The sequence below is a fragment of the Emys orbicularis genome, chromosome 7 (assembly GCF_028017835.1).
Source record: "Emys orbicularis isolate rEmyOrb1 chromosome 7, rEmyOrb1.hap1, whole genome shotgun sequence".
NCBI lineage: Eukaryota > Metazoa > Chordata > Testudines > Emydidae > Emys > Emys orbicularis.
The window spans coordinates 28,994,030-29,019,427 of NC_088689.1; the positions used below are offsets into that span (position 1 = coordinate 28,994,030).

The following is a 25,398-nucleotide window of genomic DNA, read 5'->3' on the forward strand; positions in this document are numbered from 1 at the left end:
GGTGTTTTGTTTTTTGTTTATGCGGGCTCTGGCACTCAGTTTGGGGTACTGGCCCTGGTACGGGATGTATTCCACACTCTACGGGTTTCAAGTCCTGCCCCTCTTGCAGCAAGACTGCGCCAAATAGTGACATCACCCTAGCTAACGTAAGTGCTTAAGGGAAGCCTATGTGAGTGACAAGTGTGGCATTTGTAAGGACTTTCAGCAGAAATCAGGCTCAGTATCAGGGTCATCAAGGGATTTGAAGAGAATGAGCTTTGCTAAGGACTTGGGAGGGCGTTCAGACAGGAAGCACTCCCCAGAGAACACCTCTGAACAGGAGAGTTTGTTGACTCCAGGGCCCAATGGGGGCCTGTCAGGACCAGTTCCCAAAGCAACTGCAATGGCGTCTACTTGCGCCTTAGGACTGCAGAGTATCTTTCCAGTACCATCCACTTCTGAGGTGTTTGAGGCTGTGAGAAGGTTGTTGAACCTCTCTGTCCCGATGTCACCAATAGTTCAAGAGTCTCACCCGGCACCGATGCCCAGGGTACCGCCTCTGGCACCTTCACCTCTGCACCGAGCAGCTCCCCTGGATCTGGCTGCCTGGGTACCTGTGAGGCTGGTACCGTCTAGAGGAAAGCCACAGAGGATATTCCCAGCTCTCCTTTCTTCAGAGTCTGAGCTTTCTTCTCAAGTACTGATGAGTACGATACCGCCTTGGTCTCAAGAAGCAGCATTGTCATCAGACTCTGAAGTGGGTTCCCATGTATCCCAACATAGCTGTTTCCATCTGGAGGATTATGCCACCTGCTCATCCTTGTTTCCATCCCAGTACCAGCAGGGAGCTTTCAGGAGGGATCATTGGGCTACACAGAGCTGGGGGCCAGGACTGTTCCAGTGGATCTTTTGGAACCCATGGGGTTCCTGCCCAATCAAGAGTGTCCCCTCAGCTATCTCAGCTGACTCCATCTGCTGGGTGTCATGAGTAGTGTCACCACAAGCATTGTCGCATCAGTACCGAGCCTGGCACCAAGCAGAGTCAGAATCCTTCTTGTTAGCAACTGCAAGAGGACCAGGAACTGGACCAGCCCCCTGGTACCGTTCGCAACCTTTTCCTCATTCCTGGTGAGGCAATTGTGATGGAGCCTATTTCTCCACCTCATCTTAAGACCCATCAGGATCTGTTGAGGATAGCTATGGCTCTTGATATCCACCCAGAGGGGGTCTGGGAAAAATCCCACAAGCTGGTGGACATTTTAATATCTGCAACCTCAGCTAGAATAGCACTGCCAATAAATGAGGCTATTTTAGAACCTACTGAGATCCTCTGGAAGACCCCAGCTTCACTGCCTCTGATGGCTAAAAGAGTAGAGAAGAAGATATTATGTCCCCTCCTGGGAGTTCGAGCAGCTGTACAACCCTTCTCCTCCAGGCTCCCTTGGAGTTGCAGCAGCCAATGAAAAGGAATGATAGGGGCACCAGCCCTAAACCAAAGAGAAAAGAGAACAAGAAGCTGGACTTGTTTGGGAGAAAGCTTTATTCCACAGGTGGATTATAGCTTCGCACTCTGAACCAGCAGCTTTGCTGGAACGCTGCAATTTGACTCTCTGGGATACAGTTTTTGAAATTTAAAGACAAGCTACCAGATGAGCCAAGACAAGTGTTCCCCACTTTGATAAATGAGGGCAAGCACCAAAACAGCTCTACAGGCAGGTCTCAATGCAGCAGATTCTGCAGAGTGCAGCATGGCCTCTGCCATCATGATGAGGTGCTCATACTGGTTGCACTCTTCTGACTTCCTGCCAGAGGTGCAAACAGTTCATGACTTACCATTTGAGGGGCCGTTGCTCTTTTCAGAAAAGACGGATGAGACTCTGCGCAGTCTCAAAGATTCGAGAGCGACACCTGATAATCAAAACAGACAAGTCAGTTCTATGTCCAGTACAGAGAGTAGAATTTATTGGAGCAGTCCATGACTCGACAACAGCCAGGGCCTTGCTGCCACAGATGAGGTTTCTTGCAATACAAAGCCTCATTCTGGACTTAAAAGGCTTTATCCTCACTCCATGGTGAGGAACTGTTTAAGACTGCACAGGGTGGCATGTACTTACCTGGTCCGGTATGCTAGACCGTGCCTCAGATCCCTTCAGGGCTGGGTAGCATAGGTGTATTCTCCAAGAAGACACCACATAGACATGTTAGTACACATACCAAGTTGTGTATCTCATCTGGACTGGTGGTTAGACTCAACCAGTGTGTGCAGGGGACTTCCTTTTGCCCCACCTCAATACTCACTCACTTTAGTCAGAGATGTCTTGGGTCTGGGGTGGGGTGCTTACCTGGGACACCTGCAGACACAAATTCTTCTTCGAGTGCTTGTTCACGTCCATTCCACATTAGGTGTACGCGCGCCGCGTGCACGAACGTCGGAAACTTTTTCCCTCAGCGGCTCCCGTCGGGCCCGCAGGGTCTCCCTTCCCGCCAGAGCGGCGCCCCGCCCCAGCGTATATATACCCCTGCTGGCCCGACCCTCCCTCAGTTCCTTCTTACCGCCCGTGGCGACGTTGGAACAGCTCTTCTCTCAACTCGAGAGTGTCCCTTAGCATAGTCGTTAGCAGTAGTTATCAGTTCTTTGTTTTGTAAGTGTTAGAGTTAAGTAGTTATTAGTTGTTACAAAGACCAACCAAACTCTTGGTGATAGGGGTTTGGTCAACCCCGGCACCGGCCCTGGGCGGCGGGGCATGCCGCACGCCCAAGGCTTCAAGGCTTGTGCCACGTGCCGCAGGCCCATGCCAGTGAGCGACCCGCACGAGTCGTGTCTCCGTTGCCTGGGGGAAGCTCACCAGAAGGAGCGCTGTAAGATTTGTAAGGCTTTCAAGCCCAGGACTCAAAAAGAGAGAGACTTTCGCCTAAAACAGCTCCTCATGGAGATGGCGTTACAGCCCTCCGCTCCCACGGCACCGTCGGCTTCGGTGCGAAGCGCCCCGGCATCGGTCCGCGACCCGACACAGGCGGTGCAGACTAAACCTACGGTGCCGCCTCGGCGAGATCACGCCCGGCACCGGTCTGCTTCGCCGGCCAAGCCCAAGAGCCAGCCCAAGGCCCGGGGTCGCTCCCCGCACAAGAAGGTGGCTCCTGCGAAGACCGCTAGTGCGCCCAAGGCCGTGCCGGCCCCGGCACAGGTCCCGGTACCAGTGGCTCCGGCGCCGAAAGGCCCGTCGAGCCCTGGGACAAGCGCGTCGAGTGAGGAGGAAGGGCTGGAGGAACTGTTGGAACAGCCCTCCACCCCGGACACATTTGAGGCGGCGAAGGACCTCATTGAACTGTCCTCCGTCAGCACACTCCGCGCCAAAGACATTCCGCCGAGACTGCCTTCCAAGGGCAAGCCGGCGATGATGCGCCCATCGCGGGCGTCATCGCGGCACCGCTCCCGGCGCCGGTCCCGGTCGAGCTCCGCCTCGGTGGACTCCCGGCTTCCCGCCGCGCAACGGGCTTCCACGCAGATGGGCCCCGGCGCGAGCGAGGCACCGTCCCAGCAACCCGGCCTGAGCAGGCACCGGGACGCTTCGACGGTGAGGACCCGAAGACCGTCCTCCCGCAGCCGTTCCCGGTCCCGCGGTCAACGGTACCGTTCCAGATCCAGATCGGTACGGCGCTACTCACGGTCCCGGTCCCGACGGCACCGCTCCCCGACACCGGACCGGCACCGCTCCACGGCACCGCCGTGGCCCTCCAGGTCACCGTCGCTTGCGTCGGAAGAGAGCTCGGGGCTGTCGAGATACGGTCGCAGAGGGCATGCCGCTACACGGCACGAGGCCTCTTGGCAACCGCACTGGAGCCACCCGGGACAGTGGCCGTTCTGGACCCCGTGGGCCTATCACCAGCAAGGCCCGCCATCCAGAACTTCGAGGTCGGGCCCTTCGGGGGACCGGTCCCGCTCCCCACGGTGCCGCCCCACCTCCCGTGCGGAGGCTACGGTCTCCAGACCACCTGAGGCCGAGAGGGCGGACTCGGCACCAAGCCAGGCACCGTCCGTGACCCAGGGCAGGGGACGCACCCCGGAGGGTCAGCCCGCGGAGGGGGACTTACAGGAGGATGAGGACGCTCAAAAAGCCATGACCTCCTCCTCCTCACCAGATGAAGCCGTGGCAGGCACAACAGTGTCCGGCCCTCCACCAATTGACCACCGGGCACACCAGGACCTACTCCGCCGGGTGGCCCTCAACTTGGGGTTGCAGGCGGAGGAGACGGTCGAGCAGGAGGACCCCATGGTAGACATTCTCAGCCCGGAGGGTCCCTCCAGGATTGCTCTTCCGTTGATAAAGACCGTACAGTCGAACTATAAGACGGTCTGGCAGACGCCAGCCTCCTCTGAGCCGACCGCGCGGGGCGTTGAGAGGAAGTACTTTGCCCCATCCAGGGGGTTTGACTTCCTCTTCTCCCATCCGGCCCCTTGTTCGCTGGTAGTTTCGGCGGTCAACGAGAAGGAGCGGCATGGCCAGCAGGCCCCGGCCCCCAAGGCCAAGGAGGCGAAACGTTTAGACCTCTTCGGCAGGAAGGTCTACTCATCGGGAGGCCTCCAGTTGCGGATCGCGAACCAGCAGGCGATCCTCAACAGGCATAACTTTAACTCCTGGGCGTCTGTGTCTAAATTCAAGGAGGCCTTACCTCAGGGGTCGCAGCCCGAGTTTGCGGCCATTGTGGAAGAGGGAAAGGCGGTGGCCAAGACTTCGTTACAGGCCTCGCTCGACTCGGCTGATGCGGCCGCCAGGACTATCGCGTCCGGCGTGGTCATGAGACGCTCAGCGTGGTTGCAAGCGTCCGGTCTTCCTCCAGAGGTGCAAAACACCCTCCAAGACCTTCCGTTTGAAGGGACGGGGTTGTTTTCGGAGCAGACTGATGCCAGGCTCCATGGCCTCAAAGATTTGCGGGCTACTCTCAAGTCCTTGGGGATGCATACCCCTGTGACGCAGAGGAAACCCTTTAAGCCACAGCCTCCACAGAGGCAGTACCAGCCTCGCCCTCGACACGAGCCTTACCGTAGGCGGGGCAGAGACAATAGGCGTAGGCGCAACAATACGCCTAACCAGGGTCAAGGCCAGGGCAACAACAACCACAAGCCGCAGCCGGGCAATAAACAAGGATTTTGAAGACGCGATCGAGGACAGCGTACCGATCCCTTCCCCGGATCCCCCCCTGTGTTTCAGGGACCGCCTATCCCGTTTTTCCCGTGCCTGGTCCCATATAACATCAGACCATTGGGTCCGCCGCACGGTAGAGTCAGGATACCAGTTTTCCTCGCCCCCCCCCTCTCCCCCCCCCCCCCGTCCCTCTTCAGGGACCCCTCTCACGAGCAACTCCTTATGCAGGAGGTACGGACCCTCCTCGCTGTAGGGGCGGTGGAAGAGGTTCCTCCAGACCTCAGAGGAAAAGGGTTCTATTCCAGATACTTCCTCATTCCCAAGGCAAAAGGGGGCCTCCGTCCTATCCTGGACCTTCGCAAGCTGAACAAGTACTTGCAAAAACCACGTTTCCGAATGGTCTCCCTCGGTACCATCATTCCTTCCCTGGATCCGGGGGATTGGTACGCTGCCCTCGATATGAAAGACGCTTACTTTCACATCGCTATCCGCCCGGCTCACCGGCGGTTCCTGCGCTTCACTATCCAGCAACGCCATTTTCAGTTTGCGGTCTTGCCCTTCGGCCTCGCAACGGCCCCACGTGTCTTCACGAAATGCATGTCCGTGGTGGCGGCCTTCCTTCGGAAGCGACGGATGCGCGTCTACCCATACCTAGACGACTGGCTCCTAGCGGGCCGGTCAGAGGCGGAGGTTCACGCCCACGTGACTTTGGCGCTACAAGTGTTCCGCGATCTCGGCCTGTTGGTCAATGTGCCCAAGTCCTCACTAGTCCCCACACGGAGACTGGAGTTCGTAGGGGCAGTCCTGGACTCGGTGGCGGCGAAGGCGAGCCTTCCCGTATCGCGTTTCCGGGCAATCCAGGAGGCCGTGACCTCCATCCAGAGATTCCCCACGACCACGGCCAGACGTTGCTTACAGCTCTTGGGGCACATGGCGGCATGCACCCACGTGGTTGGACACGCCCGCCTCCGGCTCCGGCCTCTGCAGCTGTGGTTGGCCCAAGTATATCGCTCCAACAGCGACCCATTAGACATGGTTGTCACGATCCCGGCTCGGGTATCGAACGCCCTCTGTTGGTGGCTCGACCAACAGCGGGTCTGTGCGGGGGTCCCGTTCGCCGCCCCACAACCAGTTCTGACGTTGGTGACAGACGCGTCGGACCTGGGTTGGGGGGCGCACCTAGGGGACCTACGCACTCAGGGCTTGTGGTCCAGGGAGGAACAGTCGCTTCACATCAACCTGAAGGAGCTGAGGGCGGTTCGCCTCGCCTGCCAGACCTTTCACGCCACCATAAGAGGGCACGGCGTGTTAGTTCTGACGGACAACACTACCGCTATGTTTTACATAAACAAGCAGGGCGGGTCCCGGTCCTCTCCCCTCTGTCGCGAGGCGCTCCTCCTCTGGGACTTCTGCATAGCCCATTCAGTACACCTCCAGGCTACATATCTCCCCGGGGTCCAGAACGGATTGGCGGACCGTCTCAGCCGGTCCTATCTCACGCACGAGTGGAGGCTGAGGCGGGACATCCTCCGTTCAATCTTCCTGAGGTGGGGGTTTCCCCAGGTGGATCTGTTTGCCACCATGGACAACAGCCAGTGCCCACAGTTTTGTTCCTTCCAGAACCGCAGTCCGGGCTCTCTGGCGGACGCCTTTGCAATCCCGTGGGGCGGGAGCCTGCGGTATGCCTTCCCCCCGTTCCCACTCATCCACAGGGTCCTTCTAAAGACCCGCAGGGACAGGGCGAAGGTCATTCTCATCGACCCGGCGTGGCCACGTCAACACTGGTTCACAACTCTGTTAGAGCTGTCTGTGGCCTCTCCGATAACCCTCCCCCTCCATCACGACCTGATAACACAAGATCAAGGTCGCCTACTCCACCCGAACCTGCCATCGCTGCATCTCACAGCATGGCTGCTCTCTGGCTAAATGAGGCCGAGCACAGATGCTCCCAGGAGGTCCAGCAAATCCTCCTAGGTAGTAGGAAACCCTCCACAAGGGCAACCTACCTGGCCAAGTGGAAGCGCTTCTCCCTCTGGTGTGAGTCTCAGCGCATCCAGCCCTTGCGGGCCTCGATACCGATGATCCTGGATTACGTGCTGAGCCTTAGGCGCCAGGGCCTGGCCCCCGCTTCTATTAAGGTGCATCTAGCCGCCATATCGGCGTTTCATCCGGGGGAATTGGGGCTGTCCGTGTTTTCCAACCCCACGGTGGTCCGATTCCTCAAGGGGCTGGATAGGATGTTCCCCTACACTCGCCCACCTATACCCCCGTGGGACCTCAACCTGGTCCTCACTAAACTCATGGGGCCCCCCTTTGAACCCCTGGCCTCTTGCTCCCTCATGCACCTTTCATGGAAGGTCGCGTTCCTCGTGGCTGTCACCTCGGCTAGGAGGGTGTCGGAGCTGAGGGCCCTCACCTCAGAACCTCCTTATACTGTTTTTTATAAGGATAAGGTGCAATGTAGGCCTCACCCTAATTTCCTCCCTAAGGTGGTCACAAGTTTTCACATGGGGCAGGACATCTGTTTGCCGGTGTTCTTCCCCAAGCCCCATACGGACTCTCGCCATCGCAGCCTGCATACCCTCGATGTGCGGCGGGCGTTGGCTTTCTATCTGGACCGTACCAGGCCTTTCCGCAAATCGACTCAGCTATTCATGGCCATTGCGGAACGGATGAAGGGCCAGCCTATTTCGACGCAACGCCTGTCGGCGTGGATCGTGCTTTGCATACGCACGTGCTACGAGCTCGCCAACGTGCCTGCACCTCCGATCCGGGCTCACTCTACTAGGGCCCAAGCGTCCTCGACGGCCTTCTTGGCGCAGGTCCCGCTTCAGGAGATCTGCAAGGCAGCCACCTGGTCATCGGTTCATACCTTCACAGCCCACTACGCAATCCACCATCAGACCAGAGATGACGCGATGGTCGGCAGGGCGGTGCTTCAATCAGTTATTCCTTGACTCCTACCCTCCTCCAATGGTAAGCTTGTGAGTCACCTAATGTGGAATGGACGTGAACAAGCACTCGAAGAAGAAAAGACGGTTACTTACCTTCTGTAACTGTTGTTCTTCGAGATGTGTTGTTCACGTCCATTCCACTTCCCACCCTCCTTCCCCTCTGTCGGAGTCACCGGCAAGAAGGAACTGAGGGAGGGTCGGGCCAGCAGGGGTATATATACGCTGGGGAGGGGCGCCGCTCTGGCGGGAAGGGAGACCCTGCGGGCCCGACGGGAGCCGCTGAGGGGAAAAGTTTCCGACGTTCGTGCACGCGGCGCGCGTACACCTAATGTGGAATGGACGTGAACAACACATCTCGAAGAACAACAGTTACAGAAGGTAAGTAACCGTCTTGTCTCTGGTCTCACCAAGATCTCAGTCTGCACATAAACATCAGAGAGCTCCAGGCTGTTTAGCTTGCAGAGCACTCCTTCCTCACATTAGGGGAAGAACCTTATTAGTGCTGACTGATAATATGACCATCATGCTTTATGTAAACAAGCAGAAAGGAGCCCAGTCCCCAATACTCTGTTGGAAAGCAATCCTACTTTGGGACTTTTGCCTCAGCAACTCTCTACTTCTGAAAGTGGACCACCTCCCAGAGACTCATTGTGCTGGCAGACCACTTAAGCAGGTTGTTTACCAGTCACCACACATGTCCCTTCGCCCAGACATAGCAAGGTCTATTTTCCAGCTCTGGGGAACTCCCTAAGTGGATGTGTTTGCAACAAAGGACAACACAAAATGTCACCAGTTCTCCACAGCAGTTCACAGCCCAGGTTCACTAATGGATGCTTTTTTTACTGATGTGGTCAGAGAGTCTGCTATACAATCCCCCCCCCCCCCCATCCCTCTTCTGCCAGGAGTTCTGTACAAGGACAAACAGAACAAGGCCAGTCTCATACTGACCACCCCAGCGTGGTCCTGTCAATGCTGGTTTTCTCAACTCTTGGACCTATCTGTCTGTCCCCCACTATTACTCCTGCTTCACACACACATAGTTTTGCAAAATCATGGCTGCCTCGTGCACCCCAACCTCAAGGCTCTCCTCCTGTGCTCCTGGAGGCTTCATGGCTAACATTGATGGAGGAGTCCTGCTCCAGAGAGGTACAGGAGATACTGCTGACTGGTAGAAAGCCATCAATGAGGTCAACTTCCCTGGCAAACCGGAAAAGGTTTTCCATCTGGTCAAGCTGGTCTACCCCATTCTTGCTTCTGTTCAGTGTATGCTGGACTATCTTTGCATCTGAAACATCAAGGATTAGTGATTAGCTCGATTAGGGTAAACCTAGCAACTATTTCCACATTTCATCTTCCAGTGGATAACTGCTTCCTTTTTTCCAATCTATTGGTCATAAGATTTTTAAAGGGTTTGAACAGGATGTTTCTGCATTTCGAGTCCTGTTCCACCCTGGAGCCTGAATTGAGTCTAATCAAAGCTCCCTCCTTTGAGCCTCTAGCAGCTTGCTGTCTGTTACACCTTTCAATGAAGGTAGCATTTTTAACAGCCATTATATTGACCAAGAGAGTAGTGGAATTGAGGGCATTAGTATCACATCCTCCATATACCCTTTTTTACGCAGATAGTCTACCTTCGTCCCAGCTAAGGTTCTTTATGAAAATGGTCTTCTCTTTTCATATCAATTAGGCAATCTACTTACCGACCTTCCTCCCAAAACCTCATGGTAGCAAGGGAAAGGAGTCACTGTGCACTCTAGGTATTAGAAAAGTGTTAGCGTTTCATCTGGAGAGAATTAAGCCTTTCAGATCATCGTCTCAATTGTTTATCACATTTGCAGACAGAATGAAGGGCTGTTTGGTTTCCACACAGAGGATTTCAGCATGGATATCGATATCCAGTTGTGTTCACCTGTGTTACCAGTTAGCTAATGCAGAGCTGATAGAATATTGGGTCATTCAACTAGATCTCAACTGGCTTGTGTGGCATTTCTGGCTCATGTACCAATATTAGACATTTACAAAGTGGCAACCTGTTCATCGTGTCACGCATTTGCTTCGCACTACATAATCTCTCAACAGTCTAGAGATGCTGCTGCATTTGGACAAGCGATCCTCTAGTCCAGGGGTCGGCAACCTCTGGCACGCGGCTCGCCAGGGTAAGCACCCTTGCGGGACGGGCCAGTTTGTTTACCTGCCGCGTCGGCAAGTTTGGCCGATTGCGGCTCCCACTGGCCGTGGTTCACTGTCCCAGGCCGATGGGGGCGGTGGGAAGCCGCGGCCAGCACATCCCTCGCCCGCGCCGCTTCCCGACGCCCCCATTGGCCTGGGACGGTGAAACGCGGCCAGTGGGAGCCGCGATCGGCCAAACCTGCCGATGCGGCAGGTAAACAAACTGGCCCAGCCCGCCAGGGTGCTTACCCTGGTAAGCCGCGTGCCAGAGATTGCCGACCCCTGCTCTAGTCCGTGTTCAAATAGACTCTGGTCCTGCCTCCAAATAGAACTGCTTGTGAGTCACCCACAGTGGATTGGACATGTGCAGTCACTTGAACAAGAACAAAAATGGTTAAACTTTTCTGTAACTGTTCTTCAAGATGTGTTGTACATGTCAATTCAGCAGCTCGCCCTCCTTCCCCCTCTATCAGAGTTGTTCTGGTAGGAAGGAACTAAAGGCAGTCTGGGGTGGCTCAACCCTTTATGCCTGCGTGAAGCAGCAAAACGTGCTCAAGTCACCCCGACAGGTACTGCTCAGGGTAAAAACCTCTGTCAGCTGTGCACTGGAGCACACAAACACCTCCAGTGGAAATGGACATGTGCAACACATCTCAAAGAACAACAGTTATAGAAAGGTTAATAACCGTTTGTTTGTTTTTTCACCTGAAAGGAAATGAGAAGGCACATCCTCTTATGCTAAGGCTGCTTCTCAATGCCCGTGTAAATGACAAACTATTACTAGTTTACATTTGGCCTTGATCTCAGGGTAGGTTGATAATAAAGCACCCCCTTCTGCCAAAATGGTACAGTTTACCAGTTAATATTCACTCACGTTGTCTCAGCAAAAGCCTTCAGTTCTCACAGAACAGAAATTACTCCTGGCTGTGTTTTATATATGCTGCTAAAAATGTTTTCTATGTCTTGAATGACATCAGGATCTTTTTGCTGAGATTGTCAAACTCACTGAAAGAAGGTACATCCATCCATGATCTACTTAGAGCGATGCCACATTCGTTTATCAGGATGTTTATTTAGTCCTCCTGTGGAGCCAGATTTTAAAAGTGATAGGAAAAAAATCAAATCTTCTGTATGTGCCAAAGATATATTGGTAGCTTACGGTAAATGCTTCATGATTATAGATACTACTTCATCTGGATAATTTACAGTAATTAATTTTTATGTTTGGGTTTTAACCAAACATCCAGTGAGAGTGAACAGCTCAGAATGTTTGGTAATAGTATACCTAAAGTCCTCCTTCTCTGGGTGGCAAGTTTGAAATCCAGTCCAACTTGGGAGTTATGAAAACTTGATGCCACCTAATGGTGGCTATCTGACTTCTGCCCTGTGTCCCACTCCTGCAGTTGACAGTAATTGGCTGTAATCAGCAGAGTGGCCAAGACTTAATGGACACAGAAACTGAACTACTCTGTCATCCTTACTGATGATTCTTGGAGTATATGTCCCCCTGGGGATGTGTGCATGTGTGTGCACCTGTGCACTCTCAATTGGAGACTGTAAAGCAGTGTCTGCAGACCTGCACCTGTGCAGAGCAGCTCTTCATGCTCCCACTCGAGGCCATACAGGGAGGCACAGACCTGCCACCACTCAGTTTCTTCTCAACCACCTGTGGCTCAAGATGGAGTGCTTGGTGTCTGCTGTTCTACCGCTTCCCATCCTCTCTCACTTATTGTAAATTTCTCTTTTTATTTAGTTATGTTCTTATTTTCACATTTTTATTAATTTCAACTCAGTTGTGCTTCCACCGCCCTTCCCACGCTTTCAGGGTTTTAGTTTTAGTGCTTCAGCACACCAGATGATGCCAAAGACCCTGGTGCTTGAGACCCTCCCTTGTTAGCCCAGGGGATGATACGTCTGATTCTGAGGTCTCGGTACCTACCATCACACCCCTCTGAGTCCATTTACTGGAGAGGACCTTCCAGAGACCCAACAGGCCCCTTGAGGATCTTTCCTCTATCCCTCTCCTCCTCAGTGGGCTTACTGGAACCCTTGGGGGTACTTTGGTGAACAGTTTTATAGGGTGCCACTAGAAATAAACGCCCAACACCCAGTGGTACTGCATCATTCACAGGGACCAACAGACCATCCTCTGGTGCTGTGTGCCCCCTAGGCAGCAAGAGAAGTACAAGAGGAGCAAAAGCTGCACATTGAGGGAAGCTCGCCCCCAGCAGCCAAGTCCTCCTCACTAGATGAGGCAGTAATGCCACCAACATCCTCTTCTTCTGATGACTTTAATCTTCCAGAACCTAATGAAACTCCTGGTGGAATCCCTTCAGCTCCTGCTAGGAGAGGTCCAGGAGTCTCCACATTCCCTGGTGGACATTCTAAATATTACTTCCCCAGGGGAAAAAAAGCCCTACCAATTAATGAGGCACTGTTATTGCCTGCACATATTTTATGGGAAACACTGCCACTATTCTGCCCAACTGCAAGTGGGCAGATTAAAAAAAAATTGTATTCCAGCCAAAGGAATGGGGTATTTCTTCTCCTTCCTACCCTGAGTCCCCTGGTGGTGGACACGATTAATGTAAGAAACTGTCAAGCTCACTCCAAATCCTCTCCTTCAGACAAAGAGTCCAAGCGATTATACATCCTGGGCAGGAAAACTACTCCTAGGTGGCTCTTCAATTTTGAGTTGCAAACTACTAGGGCTCGATGATAATATATGATTTTAACATTTATTCTAAATTCACACATTTAATTTAATGACTAGCTGTCATAACTATAAAGGGAAGGGTAACAGCTCTCCTGTGTACAGTACTAAAATCCCTCCTGGCCAGAGACTCCAAAATCCTTTTACCTGTAAAGGGTTAAGAAGCTCGGGTAACCTGGCTGACACCTAACCCAAAGGACCAATAAGGGGACAAGATACTTTTAAATCTTGGGGGGGGGGGGAAAGGCTTTTGTGTGTGCTCTTTGTTTTAAGGGGTTGTTCGCTCTTGGGACTGAGAGGGACCAGACATCAATCCAGGTTCTCCCCATCTTTCTAAACAAGTGTCTCTTATTTCAAACTTGTAAGTAAAAAAGCTAGGCAAGGCGTCTTAGTTTTACTTTGTTTTCTCAACTTGTAAATGTACCTTTTACTAGAGTGTTTATCTTTGTTTGCTGTACTTTGAACCTAAGACAGAGGGGGGTCCTCTGAGCTCTTTAAGTTTGATTACCCTGTAAAGTTATTTTCCATACTGATTTTACAGAGATGATTTTTACCTTTTTCTTTAATTAAAAGCCTTCTTTTTAAGAACCTGATTGATTTCTCCTTGTTTTAAGATCCAAGGGGGTTTGGATCTGTATTCACCAGGAGTTGGTGAAAGGAAGGAGGGGGGAAGGGTCAATTTCTCCTTGTTTAAGATCCAAGGAGTTTGGATCTGTATTCACCAGGGAATTGGTGAGAGGTTTCTAAAAGCTTCCCAGGGTAGGGAATGGTGGCAGCAGACCAGAACTAAGCTGGTAGTTAAGCTTAGAAGTCCTCATGCAGGCCCCTACATTTGTACCCTAAAGTTCAAAGTGGGAATACAGCCTTGACACTAGCACAAGACCAAAAGGACTAATTTCAGTCCCTCATCTCTGAGGATCAGTTGATTGTGAAATTCTCCCTGCAGGCTGCTTTCAATGCCACTGAAATGTCTTCTAAATTCTTAGCTACTGCTGTGGTTATACAGAGAGCATCTTAGCTTAGAGTTGCCAACTTTCTAATCCCACAAAACCAAACACCCCCACCACTTCCTGAGGTCCTGTACTGCCCCTTCTCTGAGGCCCTGCTCGTTCCATCCCCTCTCCCTCCATCGCTGGCTCTCCCACACCCTCACTCACTTTCACCGGGCTGGGCAGAGGGTTGGGGTGCAGAAGGGTTGAGGGCTCCAGCTGGAGGTGCAGGCACTGTGGTGGGGCTGGGGATGAGGGGTTTGGAGTGTGGGAGAGGGCTCCGGGCTGGGGCAGGGGGTTGGGATGCAAGGGGGTATGGGTTTTGTGCTGGTGGTGTGAGCTCCGGGTGGGGCCAGAAATAAGGGGCTCAGGGTGCAGGAGGGGGTTCCAGGCTGGGGCCAAGGGGTTTGGAGTGTGGGAGGGGGTGTGGGCTCCAGCTGGGGGTGCATGCTTTAGGGTGTGGCTGGGGATGAGGGGTTTGGGGTGCAGGAGGGGGCTCCAAACTGGGACAGGGGTTTGGGATGTTGGGGGTGGGGGGTGGGCTCTGGGGGGGAGTTTGGGTGTGGGAGGGGACTCCAGGCTGGGGCAGGGGGTTGGGGTGCGGGATACCAGTGGCATTTACCGCGGCTCCCTGGAAGCGGCCGCCAGATCCCTGCAGCCCCTAGATGCATGGGTGGCCAGGGAGGCTCTGTGCGCTGCCCTTGCGGCCACAGGCGCCACCCCGCAGCTCCCATTGGTCGCAATTCCTGGCCTCCCTGGCCACCCATGCATCTAGGAACTGCAGGGACTTGGCGGCTGCTTCTGGGAGCCACGTGGAGCTAGGGCAGGCAGGGAACCTGCCTTAGCCCCTGACCCCTGCTGTGCCGCTGAATGGACTTTTAACAGCCCAGTCGGCAGTGCCGACCTGAGCCGCCAGCGTCCCTTTTCGACTGGGCATTCTGGTAAAAAAAAAAAAAAACAGACACCTGGCAACCCTATCTTAGCTCCAGTCTTCTGGACTCCTGAGAGAGGAGCAGAGTACTGTTGAAGACCATCAGTTTGAAGGGCCTAAGCTCTTCAGTATGGCACAGACTTTTTGCTCCATACTCTTAAAGATTCAACGGCAATGTCACAGTCTCCGGGAATTTGTGTGTCTGTAACAAAAAGACATTTTAGCAGATCTCACTGTGCCACTACCACCACACAGGATTTTCCTAGACCTTTGGAGCCTTTGAGGAGGAGATCCAAACCTCGCAAAAGGGGACTACCCCCTCTGCAGCCACCTAATCTGCATCTCCTTCTAAGAGAGAGTTTTGACAGTTGATTGAGGACATAGAGCAACATATTTCCTCAGACTCTCTACTGTACAATTCTACTATCCCCTCTTCCCCCCCACCTCCGCCGCCCTTTTTGGCGACAGACTGTCCCACTTCCTACCTACCTAGAAGCATATCACCTGAGACAAGTGGATACTGGAGGTGGTCAACATGGGATATTCCATCCACTTCCACTCTATCCCCTCCTTCCCCTTCTCTCTCAAGGATTTCTCTCACGAGGAGATCATTAAGCAGGAGATCCAATCTCTCCTACTCTTGGGGCAATTGAGCCGGTTCCCCCTGTCCCCAAGTTTGTCAGAAGATGGTTCTATTCCAACAATTTCCTAGTCCCCAAGAGGGTGGATACTAATCCCCGATCTCAGAAAATTGAATACCTGTGTCCTTTCACAGCATATCAGGATGGTGACGCTAGCCCCATAATTCCATGCTTAGATCTGGAGACTGGTTTGTTGCCCTCAACCTCCAGGACACTTAATTTCATGTAGCTATCCACCCCTTCCACAAGCATTTCCTACATTTTGTAATAGGGTCAGATATTAGCAATACTGAGTCCTCCCTTTTGGGCTCTGCATAGCCTCGAGAGTCTTTACAAAGGTCCTTTCAGCAGTAGTAGCCCACCTATGTCAATGGGGCATCGCACTATTCCCATACTCTTTATTCTGCTAAATCTGATCAGCAGAATTGTTTGTTGTTGAACAACCTGGCTGGGCTAATCTGAGGTGTTTCCATCCAGTAATAGAATAGATTGTTTCTTACACTGAGGAGTTTATTTTGCATTCAAATTTGGACTGAGTTGTCTGTCTCTGTTAACAGAGTTTGTCATGTGAGAGGAGAGAGGGAACAACTGAAGAGTCTTTTCTCCTTTAGATACAGCCACTATGACTTGCTGATGTGCTAGAGGAGGTGCAAGTTACAACCTGTGATTTAGACCCTGATCCTTTTGGCATGGAGTTCATTATCATTGTCTACCTAGGGAGATAGGAACTACCATTCTGCATGAGACCTGTGATCCATCTAGTCCAGTATCCTCTCTCCAACAATGGCACCTATCTGATGCTTCAGAGCAAGGTCCAAGAAACCCCACAGTAGGTGGATAATCTGCACCCCAGGAGAGTCTCCTCCTAACCCTTAAAATATAGAGATTGGTTTAAGGCAGGGGTCGGCAACCTTTCAGAAGTGGTGTGCAGTGTCTTCATTTATTCACTCTAATTTAAGGTTTCGCGCGCCAGTAATACATTTTAACATTTTTAAAGGTCCCTTTCTATAAGTCTATAATATATAACTAAACTATTGTTGTATGTAAAGTAAATAAGGTTTTTAAAATGTTTAAGAAGCTTCATTTAAAATTAAATTAAAATGCAGAGCCCCCCGGACCGGTGGCCAGGAGCCGGGCAGTGTGAGTGCCACTGAAAATCAGCTCACATACCGCCTTTGGCACGCGTGCCATAGGTTGCCAACCCCTGGTTTAAGGCTTGAAGCATGAGGATTTATGTCCTCTGTATCTGTGTTTGTTGTAACTGTGGATATTCTTGTTATCCATTTAAATGTCTAATCTCTTTTAAATCTTCCTAAATTCTGACATTTTGTGGTAATGAGTTGCACAGTCTTATGATGTGCTGTGTGAAAAAATACCTCATTTTATCAGTTCTGAAGCTGCTGCCCTTTAATTTCATTGAATGTCTCCTTGTGCCTGTATGAGGAGATAGGGAGAGTCAAAGTTCCCAATCTGCTTTTTCTATACCAGTCAATATTTTGTATACTGTTATGTCCCCTCTCTAGAGTTAAATCATCCCAAAGTTTTCAATCTCTTTTCATAGAAGAGCTTTTCCATGTCCTTAATAATTCGTAGCACTTTTCTTTGAACTCCCTCTAAAGTGCCTTAGGGAGGCCACAATGTCAGTTTGTCTTAAAGAACCACGTGTTCGCTCCTTACTCGAAGTATCATATGTTGACACCAAAAAAACTATCCAATATTGCCCTATCTTGAATATTGTTTTTTTGGGAGAAGTTTGAGAAAGTTGTGATAAGGCAATTCCAGCAATATATGGAGTCCTCTACTCTCCTTGGCCCCAGTCAGTTAGGTTTTGGCCCTGAAGTGTGGTACAGAAACTGCACTGATTGTGTTAGCTGATGACTTCCTCCTAGCAATCTACACATATATGCTGATTATTTAGATCCCTTTTTGTACCACTGACCATGAGATTTTATTGACACCTGTGAACCTTGGAAGAGTAGCTTGGCTCGTTCCTGAGAGTTTCCAGAGGGTAGTATTGGGCAATTACAACTCTGCTCCATACAGTCCAAGGGAATATCTTCACTTACTGGGGATCGATGCACCGGGGGTTGATTTAGCGGGTCTAGTGAAGACCCGCTAAATCAACCACAGATCGCTCTCCCATGGACTCCAGTACTCAACCGGAACAAGAAAAGTAAGGTAAGTCGACGGGACAGCGTTTCCCGTCGATGCAGCGCAGTGTAGACGCTGCAGTAAGTTGACCTAAGCTACGTGAATAACATAGCTCGAGTTGCGTGACTTAGGGCGACTTACCCCTGTATTGTAGACAAGGCCTAATGGAGTTAAGGAGGTAATAATTGGTAGTACTGCTGACTTTAAAGGTTGAGACAGTAGGTAATTGGATATTGGCTTGTTTTGTAAAATGTGTAATTTTTATATTATGTCTGTGCCTAGTGTAAAGAACAGGCATATATTTGAAAATGTAAATAAATTAAATGATAAACTATACAATTACAATATTTTTAAATAGCATCACTTACACTTCACATTATTTTTAATAAATTTATTTATATCTGTTTTTGATCTGTTTGTTACTATTCAGTGTAGGTTTCTGGATGTTTATTAGAGACCAGACCAAACATCTCAGACCCAGATTTCATCAAGATTTTCTGTCCAAGGTTGAATGGGGTCTTGGGCCATGAGTAGGGCTCCTAGATGCTATGGTAATACAACAAATAATACCTAAATCGTTAAAAATTCACATTGCCTGCAACCCAGTGCAATATGCAAAATAAGCAAGAGATGGTATAATTTGTGGTCCAACTTTGCTTCTTCCTACCATCAAAAAACAGCTCTGATTTTACATACTAAATTGACCAGACCAACACTGCCTCTATCCTATAGATTCTGCTGCTTTTCTGATGAATGCTAAAAGCTGGTTGCAATGATATAGGTACATATGTTAAGTGTGTTTTTATATCTCTTCCTAGCCAAGAAGTATAAAAAGGTTACTGGCAAAGAAATCTACTCAGATACATTAGAAAGCACACCCATGCTGGAAAAAGAGAAGTTTCCACAGGATTATTTCCCTGAGGTATGTACAGTCCAATGGAGCATTCCAAAGTGTAAGGGTCCGGTTCTAGTTTCTCTTGCACTGAAGACTTCATTGGTGTTACTCCTGACTTAAAGTGGTATGAACTCGATCATCATCAAGTCATAAGCCTCTAGTTTTTTTGTGTCTCCATTTCATAGAACCTATAATATACATTTTTGTAAACCTTTAAGTATATTTATCAAACTCAACTGGAGTTCTATGTTTAAACAGTAACATGTTGTAAAGAATTTATTATTTATAGGAGATTCAAACAAACTTTCCTTTGTGTATCTTTTTCATTTTATGTATTTTTTTAAATGTTGTTGGTGAGGGGTGCAAACATGCTGAAAATATTTAGTAGTACATTAGAGTTCACAGAACAGGCAGAGTCCAGATTATGAATCCGTTCTAGGCAAATAGGTTTTCCTCCTTAAGTGGATGGGACGTAAGTAAGTACAACTGGGTGCCATTTAAAACCACATCTGCTTTGCCACAGTCGTGTGGTAATAGCATCTTTTATTCTGTGTAGGAAGATACCATGGTTACTGCAGATACTACGGGAGGTATATGTTGAATTTTTAATAGTGCCTGTTGTATTTGCAAGAACAGCAAATAACTTTCAAGGATACATGAGTATATTTTACTTCCTTTAAAAAAAAGTTATTTATTATTACTATGTCGACACTGATTTTGTGATCTTCATGGTGGTATTTTCTTCCCAAAATAATGACTGTAATATACCTGGCATTGAAATTGAAGTCCTGGACAAAACCTACAAAGTCAAACTAAGGGCACTGGGGGTTTTGGGGGTACCACATGCAAACCTAAATAAAATTGCTGGATTCATTTCTGTTCTTTGACATTGAATTGTATTTTTGAGATAGTACATTTAACAGGAGTGCACAGAGCATGGAATAAGCACTTACTGTTGTATGGATTTTAAAAATCAAAAGAATACAAATAAACTAAGTCAGTTCTTACTGACTTTTGTAGGTAAAATGTGAAAATTACTTAAGTTCAGTAGTAACTGAATTTAAAAATGAAATCAGAATATTTGTAAATATTTGCGCAGGCATCTAGCTAGTTCATCCATGCCTGGGGAGAGCACTGCCTAAATATTTAAGGGTTGATGGCATGAAGATCATCCCGTTTGATGTATGATTTTTAGCAAACATGTTCTCATTTATAATGCACATACATCTACTGAGAATGTAAACAGAATTAACTGCCTTTTTGATAACATTTTTGGTTCCATTGGGCCTCTTAAAATAAAAATAAATGTTAAATACTTACACTAGGAGTTTGGTTTTGCTCTACTTGAAGGGGAGCATTGGTGGCTGTTCAGCGCATTTTATTTAATTATTTTTCTCCATCACTGATAAACTGTAGAAATGGCTGGTTGACAAAAGAAATAAGACTGATTGATCCATATTAAGGAATTATTTCATCATACTATTGAGAGTTTTGAACAGCAGATTGTTAATGGATAAGGCTATAAGAAAATCACAAGCCATGGTTGTGTTGTGGAAACTGCAGCTTTTAACACACTCTGCAACTTTTTATAGTTACGGCAAATGTAAGTGAGTGGCGTTGCGACCTGGTGCACAGGATTGCAATGCTACTCAAATCTGTCCCAGCCACCCCTTTGTCATGACCCAGTAGGACCACTGGTGGAGGCAGACAAGGAGAAGGATGGGACTGGGGACCCATGCGGGTCAGAGGTGGATTCCCGGGGGGCTTGCCCCACTCTCTGCCCTGGCTCCATACAGACTGCTGCTGGCACTCAGTGCTGCTGGCACTTCCCTCTCGCTTTGCCTGGGGCAGTTCCACCTCTAGCAACAGCAGCTCCTGCTCAACCTTGAGGCCTGCACCTTCCACAGGTGCCTGGCTGTACCAGGGGATGGGCTCAGGGAGGCCCTGGTGAGTGGGGACCAGGCAAGGGCTGTGACAGGGACTGCTAGTCCTCCACAGGGCCTTCAGGGGTCTCTGAGCTGGGGCCACCTTTAGGGCACAAGGGCTCAGGTCCCCACACTATGCCCTGGAAATTGAAGGAATTTGGGGGAAGGGGGAGTTATCCAGCCCCTGTTGGAGAGTAAAGGACCCTGTTGCCAACTCAACATCTAGTCAGTTACAAAACTAGAGTTTTGTAACCTGGCCACCCACTCACACCTGAACCCCCCTTACTTTTGCCCTCAGGGGCTCCCATATATATCTCTGTCCTGAAGACCCCCACTTCCCTGCAAAGCCACCACACTTCTACTTTGAGGGCATTTCCACTCACACTTGCACTTGTCCATCATGATGGGGGGGAGCTTTTTTTTTTTTTTTTTTTACTGTACTTGAATTGAATGCACCAAAATTTCAACTTTAACAAACTGTGGCCACAACTTCTGGAAAAAAATAACCATACATTACAACTTTCTTAGAACCTTATCCCTGGAGCATTTGATGTTAACCATAGAGAACTTGCTACTCCCTCAGTGCAGGCTTCTACTTATTTCTACCTGCTAAATTACATTAAAACACATCTGAAAACATATTAAATATTTTCTAATTTTATTTTTCTAAGTCAGCAATTCCTGTAGTTGTCTAAAGGATGTTATGGAGGTGGTGTACGAAAAAGGAGAAACCCCTGGATCAGACTTTTTTTCAGGGTTTAGGCTCTGTTTCTCCATACAACACAATATATTATAATAACGTTGCTATAGCTACACTTCGGCATATATTTCCACTAATTTCAGGCTGCGGTATGGCATACATATGGCAGGTACATTTTTTTGTTTACTTGGCAAAATTTGAAAGTAATGCTAGACATTTTTAATATGTAGTTAAATTTTATGTTTCTTGTTCTCTTTCATTTTAAGGCAGAAAAAGGAAAAATCTCACAAAAAGCCTACACTACATCTAACTTAAGCTTGTATATTTACAGCTGAAACTAGATCACTGTGTTTAACCCATTTTCCTCTTACCCACACATTGGTGATTAGATGGCCTTCAATAAATAGACCTCAAATAGTGGGTATTCTGAAAATCTTTTCTGCCACAATGAGATGCATGAGAAACGTATCAGTCTTCACACTAAATTTCCAGGCTTTTGTGTGTTTTAGCCAGACTTTTATCATTACATTAACTTTTTTTGTATGTGTGAATTGGTTTAAGACTGATTTCTTTTCTTTTTATTACTGCCGCTTAAGGATGATCTAAAAGTAATTACAATGATTGAGGCATAATGCAATTCAAAATAATTACAGCCCACTGCATATAAAACTAACAAAACTTTCTGTGTTGATTTATGGGTCCTCTTGGCTGGGCATGAATCTGAAATGATGCCTTTGGGAGCAACACTGCAGATAATGTTAGGCCATTTAAAAAAGCAGATTTGTGTAGTCTATCAGGGCAGAGTAATGTTTTTTCCCCCATAGTGAGAAATTGGTTGTTATCATAGATCACAGATACTGCTCAAAGCTCTTATGAAAGATGAATTAATTTCACTAATGCTTTAATGCAAACCTTTCATGGAGAAGGCTGTATGGTGATAACCTTACTGCGGTCTCTCCTTTCTCAATGATGATTTATGTCGTCTTTTAGTAGATGAAACTGCCCGTATTCACAATCCATCTGCTGGCTAAAGGAATCCTATTAACAGGAGATCTGAGGAGAGACTTAATATTGTAAGGTGAAAGATGTGGTATTCCTTTCCTGGGGCATGATTTTTGTTTGGCTGTTTCGGGGGGGGGGGGAGGGGTGTCTTGTTTTAACATTTAGATACTTCTCTCAGAGAGCACCGATGATCTATATAATCTTTACTCAATTTTTGTGCTGTCTTACAAACAGTGGATCAGCTAACGAGTAGCTTGTTTAAAGTCAAAGCCAAGCTCATTGCTTTAAAAACTGCAGGCAATTGTCTGTCATCTTATCCCTGCCTATAGTTCTTTTCTCAACTGTGTTCCTGGAAGTCCCTTTTTCTGTAGTATTTACAAACAGAGTGTTTGGCTCTGTTAAAGACCAGCAAGCAATCAAAAGGTATTGGATTGCAATTTATACCTCAGACTGGTGAGGGCATTCAGTACCACACTTTTTTGTTTATCTGTTCTAGCTGTACTTTATGTGCTGTGCTGTTTTAGGCCCTAATCCTGCAAACATTTTCACACATTCTTAATTGAAACAAGTGAGCACTCCTGTGAAGTTAATGGAATTACTTGCATGTTTTCAAGCAAAGCACTTCCATAACTGTTTGAAATTGTCCTATTAGGCAGGGAGATGATCTTGTGGTTTAAGCACAGGCAGGCGAATTGGGAGAGGTGGGTTCTTGTGCTGTCCTGTCTCTCTCTAATTTGCTGCATGATCGTGGACAAGTCATATAATCTTGTGCTTCAGCTATCCCATGTGTAAACTGGGGATAACAATATCTGCCTTAGTGGGCTGTTGTGAGGTGTAATTCATTAATGTTTGTAAAGCATTCTGAAAGCCTTGGAGGAAATGAACTATAGCAGTGCTATCATATTTTGTTCTTGTCTGACCTACAAGATAGACACATCCATTCCCAGTCCTGGCAACCCTAAATTCCCCTGTCCTGTTAAAAGGAGGTGCATTTTTTAATAGGAATGTAGTTCTGGGTTGTGGTTTTTTAGTGTAATAAACCATGGAGAAGCAGAAAAATCTGTAGGACAGGTGAAATACTAAGGCTCCAAAACTGGAGTGAGTAATTATAAGCCTGTGCTCATGCATTTTTTAAGTTCTGTTCTCAAATACTTAATTGTAAGTTCGTGATTGCAAGTAATTATTTTTGTTATTTTGGCTGTAATTATAGGCCAGAGAGCTGCTAGCACAGAACTTGCATGACTGCAGCTACTGGTAGGGTCAGCCTCTTCTTATTCCCAATCCCTTCTTCTGTGACCTCCAACTCACTAGCTCTTTCCTGGTTATTTAACACAGAGAGGGGACCCCCCGACCTTTCCTCACTCTATGCTCTTGTCCTGATTGCTGGCACAAAATGCATGTAGGCCGCTTTTATCAGTTTGAAACACTTAACTAAAACATCCAATTAAAAATAATTAACTAAATCAGCCTTCCTTTCATAAGATGCATTTGCCAGCACCACAGGGAGGTAGTCACAGAAAGGCCTCTGGCAGATGAGCCCCCTGCAAGAAGCTGCCTGTGCAAGCAGAAAGAACTGTGGACAGAACTCGTCTGACTGTTGTTTTAGTTTCCTTCCAATGAATATGATCCATAGTGAAACTGTTCAGAGAGAAATAATTGGGTTAAGTAACACCTAGACATACTCAGAGCACTTTTATTTGTGTCTCATTTGATATGAATAGAAAGAAAACAGGAATGTGAAACATTCTGAGCCTATCCTGCACTTCTATCAAGAACATTTTACGCTGCTGTCAATATGAGGTTTATTTACCTACAGGGCCGGTGCAAGGAAGTTTCGCGCCCTAGGCGAAACTTCCACCTTGCGCCCCCCCCCCCCGCCCTGTGGCAGCTCCCCCCCCCGCCCTGAGGCGTCCCCCCTGCTGCAGCTCCCCCCCCCCCGCCCTGAGGTGCCCCCAACCCCCCGCGGCAGCTCCCCCCCCCAGCTCACCTCTGCTCCGCCTCCTCCCCGAGCACACCACCCTCACTCTAATTCTCCTCCCCTCCCAGGCTTGCAGCGCCAAACAGCTGATTGGCGCCGCAAGCCTGGGAGGCGTGAGAAGTGGAGCAGCGACGGTGCACTCGGGGAGGGGGAGTAGCAGAGGTGAGCTGGGGTGGGGAGCCTTGCGGCAGCTCCCTCCCCCCGAGGCACCCCCACAGCAGCTCCCCACCCCCCCGGCCCGGGGAGCCATGCGTCAGTTCCCCACCCCAGCTCACCTCTGCTCCGCCTCCTCCCCGAGCACGCCGCCCCTGCTCTAATTCTCCTCCCCTCCCAGGCTTGTGGCGCCAAACAGCTGATTGGCGCTGCAAGCCTGGGAGGCGGGAGAAATGGAGCGGCGACCGCGCGCTCAGGGAGGGGGCGTAGGAGCGATGTAAAAAAAAATTGGGGGCACCGCTTTTTGGCGCCCCCAAATCTTGGTGCCCTAGGCAAGCGCCTAGTTTGCCTAAATGGTATCACCGGCCCTGTTTACCTACGTAATGAATATGAGATTGAATCATTAGTTTGTACAATTATGTTAACTCTGAGGACGCTCACTGCTTTCTTCTTCCGCATTTAGAAATAGTTAATGGACCAAATGTGCCTACAATCACACCTGTGCAATCTTGTGAATTCATTGCAGTTGACCAATGTAGCTAAGAGAGAAATTTTGTCAAGTGACTGCTAGAACTAAAATCAAATTTGCCCATGAAAGCCAGAATCTGCAATCCTAACTCAAGCAAAGCTGCACAGTTTGACCCAAAATGTACTTGCCCTTGAAAATTACATACTGTATGCAATTGTACTCTATCAAAAACAGTGTTTTTCAGAAGTAGAACTCTGAAATGAATAATTACCATAAAGAAATTATATATGTTGGTGGCTAATATATTATTACTGATCTATATAAATACATTTGCAATGGATGTAATTATTTAGAAATTATATGCTTTAGTATAAACTGGATGGAAATGCATTTGATTTATCATGTTTGTTGTATTTATTAACATTGTGTGCAAATTCCCTTTTTGAAATGTCAGTTTTGCAATTAGATGTTTTCTTAGCAAATTCCAAATCCATGTTAGATAATATTTTTCTTTTAGATAATTGGTCATTATAGCTCTATGTTAAGAGTAAAATTATCAACTGGCATGCCACATGGTGTTAGTTTTTCTACCATTATGTAGATTA

The 25,398-nt window shown here is 48.8% G+C and overlaps 1 protein-coding gene across 1 annotated transcript in view; it reads left to right on the top strand.

The window, feature by feature from the left end:
* Positions 1–25,398, top strand: part of INPP5A (inositol polyphosphate-5-phosphatase A) — a 278,978-nt gene that overhangs the window by 115,722 nt on the left and 137,858 nt on the right. Inside the window, exon 4 of the mRNA XM_065407974.1 lies at positions 18,490–18,593. Within this exon, the coding sequence (XP_065264046.1) occupies positions 18,490–18,593 (104 nt within the window). The remainder of the gene's footprint in view (positions 1–18,489; positions 18,594–25,398) is intronic.